The sequence below is a fragment of the Natator depressus genome, chromosome 14 (genome assembly GCF_965152275.1).
Source record: "Natator depressus isolate rNatDep1 chromosome 14, rNatDep2.hap1, whole genome shotgun sequence".
NCBI lineage: Eukaryota > Metazoa > Chordata > Testudines > Cheloniidae > Natator > Natator depressus.
Genome location: NC_134247.1, coordinates 36,804,343 through 36,811,165, shown reverse-complemented (window position 1 = coordinate 36,811,165; position 6,823 = coordinate 36,804,343). Strand labels below are relative to the sequence as shown.

The 6,823-nt window shown below is 44.0% G+C and overlaps 2 protein-coding genes across 2 annotated transcripts; one reads left to right on the top strand and one right to left on the bottom strand.

Moving 5' to 3' along the window:
• Window positions 1–237: 237 nt before the first annotated feature.
• LOC141998622 (olfactory receptor 14A16-like) lies at window positions 238–1,182 on the top strand. The gene has a single exon (XM_074971477.1). The coding sequence runs from the start codon at window positions 343–345 to the stop codon at window positions 1,180–1,182; it is 840 nt and encodes a 279-aa protein (XP_074827578.1). The 5' UTR covers window positions 238–342.
• Window positions 1,183–5,391: 4,209 nt separating this feature from the next.
• LOC141998027 (olfactory receptor 5V1-like) lies at window positions 5,392–6,333 on the bottom strand. The gene has a single exon (XM_074970672.1). The coding sequence runs from the start codon at window positions 6,322–6,324 to the stop codon at window positions 5,392–5,394; it is 933 nt and encodes a 310-aa protein (XP_074826773.1). The 5' UTR covers window positions 6,325–6,333.
• Between the last annotated feature and the right edge of the window lie 490 nt (window positions 6,334–6,823).

Below are 6,823 nucleotides of genomic sequence, written 5' to 3'. Positions count from 1 at the left end.
GAAATGGCCCTCCTTGATGATCACTTTAGATAAGCTGTTACGAGCAGGACAGTGGGGTGGGAGGAAGTTTTGTTTCATGGTCTCTGTGTGTATATAATGTCTTCTGCAGTTTCCACGATATGCTATGCATCCGATGAAGTGAGCTGTAGCTCACGAAAGCTCATGCTCAAATAAACTGGTTAGTCTCTAAGGTGCCACAAGTACTCCTTTTCTTTTTTCTTTTTACGAATACAGACTAACACGACTGTTACTCTGAAACCTTGCAGATTCCATGAAGTCAGTTTTTAATCTTTCTAAAAGTTCTCTTTCTCCCTCTCTTTGCAGAGTGGTTACTGGAAGGACATGGCCAATCAAACCACTGTGAGTGAATTCTTTCTCATGGGAGTCTCCAAGAATCGGAAGCTGCAGATTTTACACTTTATGGTCTTTCTGACTATTTACCTAGCTGCCCTCATGGGGAATCTTCTCATCATCACAACCATAAGTCTTGACTACCACCTGCACACCCCCATGTACTTCTTCCTGAAAAACCTATCCTTCTTGGATATTTGCTTCATTTCAGTCACCATCCCCAAGTCCTTCATCAACTCCCTCATGAACAGCCGGGCTATTTCTTTCCAAGGATGTGTATCTCAGTTGTTTTTCTTTCTTTCTTTCATAGAGACAGAGCTTGTGTTCCTCACCATTATGGCTTATGACCGTTACATTGCCATCTGCAATCCTCTGCATTATACAGTAATTGTGAACAAGACAGCGTGCTGTAAGCTAGCATGTGGCGCATGGCTGGGTGGTGGTGTCTATTCTGCTTTGAACACTGCTAGCACATTTTCACTACCCTTCTGTGGGTCCCTTATCGACCAGTTCTTCTGCGATATTCCCCCATTACTGAAACTGTCTTGCTCCCATCCTCACATCGGTGAGACTGTCCTGATTGCATTTGGTACATGTGTAGCTTTATGCTGCTTTGCTTTCATAACTGTGTCTTATATTCACATTTTCTCTGCTGTGCTAAAAATCCCTTCAGTGGAGGGGCGTCTCAAAGCTTTCTCCACCTGCCTGCCTCACCTCACAGTTGTTATGTTATTCCTTGGTACCGGCATCTTTTCATACATGATGCCAACTTCTGACTCTGCACCAGTACCTGGTGGCTGTGTTTTATTCTGTGATGCCCCCGCTGATTAATCCCATCATCTATAGCTTGAGAAACCAGGAGATAAAAATGGCTCTTGGAAGAGTTTTAAGGAAGATTCTCCTTCAGAGGAAAGCAATGGGCATCCCTTTCTGAGGACATTTCATTCTGCCAGGCAGGCAGCATGGCCTAGTAACCAGAACACTGGTAGGGGAGTCAGCAAACCTGGGTTCTATCCCTGGCTCTCCTGGTGGATGACCCTGTGCCTCTCTTTCCCCATCTTTAAAATGGAAATAATGATACTGAGCTTCTCTACAAAGTGTTTTGAGAGCCATCAGTGAAAAATGCTGCATCAGAGCAAGATCTTATTATTATCATCCATCCTCCCATTTTCTGTTTCTCTCCTGGCTTTCTTTTAATGTTATGGATAAGACATCAGAACTCTGTAAGCTCCCCAGTGGGGAAAATGTAACAGGGATGAGACCAAACAATAAACACAACAAAAGGATGGGAAATGGTAAAGATCTAAACTGCCACCAGCAGAAGTGGAGACCATTTCATTGTATAAATGCAACAGGAACCACCAGAGTGGTGAATTTGCGCCTAACACCTATCAGTGTATGAAATATTTCACCAGATACTTGCGAACTCCGGGGAATGCAGCTTTCATCGGTACGGCTGACTTGTTCTCTGTGAACTCTAGCTTCATATGCAGATAAATCCTTATTCCCAGCTACAGACCTCTTGTGCTGAGTAGGGTGAAGGCTATTAAGGAGACACACACACACACACATGCACTGGGATCTCTAATGCAGCCTCTACTTTTGCCCTTAATGTTAAAATAAAGGTTAACACTCTGTAAACGGCTGCTCTTTGTGTATAAGGTGGACCTACTGGTCTTTACTGAGCCAAATACTTATGTATTTATTCACATCACTCCAAACTGCAGTAAGCGTGTAATCTGACCTGAGTAGAACAATAACACACCTTGGACCTATGTAGATATCGGTTTATTTAATGGGTCTCTCTCTTTCTAAGTATTCCTGTGCCCCTCATAACCCTCCTCACACACACCCATGTCCCTATAGTCTGGCTCACCACACCAGACTAGCTTGTGCCCCTGTTCCCCTATAGCTCCACTCACACCCCATATTCTCCTATAATATGACTCATCTCCCACATATCTCCCTATAGTCCAGATAATCATTCCTCATGCCCACTCACCTCTCAGCTCCCCTGCCCTTAAATCTTTCTCCACATAGCTCCACTCATTGCCTCTGAACCCCCCAGTTCCCTCTGCCTCCCTGTAGCCCCATTCCCTCCTATATCCCCACCCCTTTGCACCCATTGCCCCCCACGTTCCTTCCACTTCTCAATCACAGTCCTCATTTTGCAGCTTTAGGACATCTTTTAGCCACTGAACAACTTGAAGATAAGGACCAAGACCTCGGCCTTGACTCACTATTTTAAGGGTAAGCAAATTGGGCCATGTCCTTTCCCTTTGGTCCTTGAGTTCAGCAACCCAAAAATCACCCCAAATCCCTGGTCAGAGCAGCCCCAGAGTTCAAAAGTTTATCTGCAGTTTTACCTCCCAGTCTGGGTGGAAATGGGGCGGGGCACCTTACATGTTAAGGGGCACCTTACACGGTCAGAGGCCGACTGCCCCACCTCTCCATGGGGTTCTGCTGCAGCCTTCACCACAAGCCGCTCCACTCTACCAGCCATCCCACAAGCCACTCCGCTTCGCTCTACTAGCCATCCCATGAACTGCTCTGCTCTGCCAGCCATTCCACATCTTCAGCCCCCCCCCCACTACTTAACACAGCACTCAGTGATTTCAGCTCTTAGTAATTTTAGCTCTTTAGTAATTTCAGCTTATAGTAGGGGAGCCTCAGTGCTGGCCTACAGTGAATTCAGCTCAGCAGCCTGTATTTAGGCTCCTAATAGAATCAAAATTAGCTCTGCTATTCCACAGCGATGAGGTAAGGTTTTGGGCCCTCAAAACAGGCCCACACCACCTGGTACAAGTGCCTGCACCCCCAAACCCTCTCAATTCAATGAGTGTTGGAACTCATGTCCCTTGCCTAGCGAGTGTTACTTTGTTGATGGTGAGTCCCTCTGTCATAAAACAGTTCCACTGTCCTTGATTCACATAATCAGGGTAACAACACTTTATTCTTCCTGCCCCAATAACAGAGAAACTGGGGATCCCACAGCAGCCCAAGTGACCATTTGGGCAGCTATGGCCTCATTCTAGGTGGGGTGGGTGTGCCTATGCAAGATCAGCTCCCGAAGTTCTTTTCCACAGCTCGCCACAATTCACCACCAGATGTAAGGGTAGAGCTCATCCTGACTCTGCTTATATACACATTGATACAAACAAGTTATGTTTTACACTCCAGATGTTAGTTACCACCCTTGTCCTTGTACCTGCTAGTTCGAACAAAATATCCACACCCATTATCCTGTCATTCCCTCCTTTTCTTACAAGGGGTCAATGTGTTCTTGTACCATCTCTTAAGAATGTGTTTACATAGTTACTTGAGAGATCTGTGTGTTTTTGTACCAGGCTCTCTGGTCAGGAATGGTTAGCTGGCACCTGATGCATTGCTATTTTGCCAAAGCCAGGCCTCCTCTGGTTCCCAGCCTTTGATACTCATGCATAGGGCTTCAGCAAGGCCTACAGCCACCAGCATCCATTATACATTGTGTCTCCTTATCTTTGGTGTCATCTTACGATCAGTATAAACCTCTCTTTACCATCTGTTACTGTTCTCTGCTATTTCATTTACTGATTAATTTACACGGCTTTCTAAATAAAGCAATTTTTTTGGAATTCACCATGTGTTTTTTGTTCTCTGTTCTGTGAGATGAGCTGATGAGTTGACTATTATTGATTTTGTTTTGTTTTATTTTATGTTTTGTTACTACTGGAGGAGACCAAACATTTTGAAACAGAAAAAAAATCCTAAAAAATAGTCTTTTATAAATTGTGTGTGTGTGTGAGAGTGTATGTGTGTGTGTGTGTGTGTGTGTGTGTAAAAAGTTGTGGACATTTTAATTTTTTAGGAGGTTTTTTTTTGCAATTATTTGTATGATATAAAAAATTTATTGAAATAGTTTATTTTTTATTTACCTGAGCAGGTTCAGTAAATGAAAAATTGTGCTAACCATTTTGAGAATTATTTTGAATACAATTTCACTTAAATATTGTAAAAAAGCCAACCATTATTAGCAATTCAGTACAATGTTTAATCAAAAAAGACAAAAATAGGACCATTTCAATGTTCAAACTGAAAACAATATCTAGATTTTTATTGTATATTGTTGTAAATTTTATTTGTTCATGTTTTCTCCAATACTACTGAACATAGATGGGAAAACACAAAGGAGAGAACTTTAGCCCCCTGTCATAAATATAAAGGGAAGGGTAAACACCTTTAAAATTCCTCCTGGCCAGAGGAAAAACCCTTTCACCTGTAAAGGGTTAAGAAGCTAGGATAACCTCGCTGGCACCCGACCAAAATGACCAATGAGGAGACAAGATACTTTTGAAGCTGGAAGGGGGGGTGGGGAGAAACAAAGGTTCTCTCTGTCTGTATGATGCTTTTGCCGGGAACAGAAAAGGAATGGAGTCTTACAACTTAGTAAGTAATCTAGTTAGATATGCGTTAGATTCTGTTTTGTTTAAATGGCTGATAAAATAAGCTGTGCTGAATGGAATGTATACTCCTGTTTGTGTCTTTTTGTAGCTTAAGGTTTTGCCTAGAGGGATTCTCTATATTTTGAATCTGATTACCCTGTAAGGTATTTATTTTCCTGATTTTACAGAGGTGATCCTTTTACTTTTTCTTCAAATAAAATTCTTCTTTTAAGAACCTGATTGCTTTTTCATTGTTGTTAAGATCCAAGGGTTTGGGTTTGTGTTCACCTATGCAAATTGGTGAGGATTTTTATCAAGCCTTCCCCGGGAAAGGGGGTGTAGGTTTTGGGGAAGATTTTTTTGGGGGGAAAGACGTTTCCAAGCGGGCTCTTTCCCGGTTATATATTTGTTAGATACTTGGTGGTGGCAGCAAAAAAGTCCAAGGGCAAAAGGTAAAATAGTTTGTACTTTGGGGAAGTTTTAACCTAAGCTAGTAAAAATAAGCTTAGGGGTTTTCATGAAGGTCCCCACATCTGTACCCTAGAGTTCAGAGTGGGGAAGGAACCTTGACACCCCCAGATAATATTGAGAAGCCTCTGGGAGGGGGAATTTGCCCCTTTCATTGCAAACACAATTTCCCCATGAAAACTTTTCTCAGAGCCCCCTTCACATCCTTGTTCCTCAGGGTGTAGATCAGTGGATTCATCATGGGGGTTACTATGCTGTAAAGCACCGAGATCAGTCTGTCATTGTCCAGCGAGTAGCTGGAGATGGGCCGGATGTAGGTGAAGATGGAGCTTCCGTAGTATAGCAGGACGATGGTCAGGTGGGATGCACAGGTGGAGAAAGTTTTGAGTCTCCCCTCTGTGGAGCGTATCTTCAGGATGGTGGAGATGATGTAGACATAAGACAGGACTATGCACAGGAATGGAGTCCACCCAATGAAGACCCCGATGGCGAGCAGGATGATCTCATTGAGGGAGGTGTCCCCACAGGAGAGTTTGAGGAGGGGTGGGATGTCACAGAAGAAGTAGTTGAGCTGGTTGGCCCCGCAGAAAGGCAGCTGAAAGGTGAACAATGTGTGCACCACAGAGTTGAGGAAGCCACTGGCCCAGCAGGCACCAGCTAGCTTGAGGCAGAAGGCTTTCCTCATGATGAGGAAGTAGTGCAAGGGGTTGCATATCGCCACATAGCGGTCATAAGCCATCACAGCCAGGAGGATGCACTCCGTGCCCACAAAGGAGAGGAAAAAATAGAGCTGCACGATGCAGCCTGCATAGCTGATCCTCTTCCTTTCTGCCAACAGGTGCACCAACATCTGGGGGACATTGGTGGTGGTGTAGCAGATGTCCAGGAAAGAGAGGTTCCCCAGGAAGAAGTACATGGGGATCCGGAGCTGGGGATCTGTGCAGACGATCATGATGATGGAGATGTTCCCCACCAGAGTGCAGAGGTAGGTGACCAAGAAGATGCTAAAGAGCAAGAACTGCAGCTGCTGGAGGTTGGAGAACCCCATGATGATGAATTCGGTTGGGGCAGTTTCATTTGCCATTTCTTCAGAGCTGAGAAGGATGACTCTAAAGAGAATAAATGTAAGGAATGAGGCTGAGGTTTTCAAAGCCACCTAAAGGATTTGGATACCCAGTCTGTATGACAGTTTATGGGAACTGGGCACCTAAATCCCTTCTGTGGCTTTTGGAAATCTCAGATTTAGATTGTTTGTGAACTAGAACAGAAAATTTTAGGGGATAATTTCAGCTTAAATTGTGCAATATAAAGGCAAGAAAATGTACCTGTGTGTCTCTTCATGTGTGTGTTTGTGTTTGATTGCATGATTGTGTTTGTGGTTCTGTATGTGTGTGTATGTCTGTGAGCGTTTTATTGTGTATATTGTGACAAAGCTCTGTCCTTGCCTCCATGGGACCCGAGTTTCCTGGCAGATTTCGCTAGCGTCAGAGGCTCACTGTGACCCTCCATGTAACCCTTCTCTCTCTAGAGACAAAGATCACAGTCTACTGAGCCATTTTCATCATAAGCCAGCGAGGGAGGTG

Excerpts from the sequence above, each read along its gene's own strand:
- LOC141998622 (XM_074971477.1), top strand. The coding sequence starts at position 343 with ATGGCCAATCAAACCACTGTGAGTGAATTCTTTCTCATGGGAGTCTCC.
- LOC141998027 (XM_074970672.1), bottom strand. The coding sequence starts at position 6,324 with ATGGCAAATGAAACTGCCCCAACCGAATTCATCATCATGGGGTTCTCC.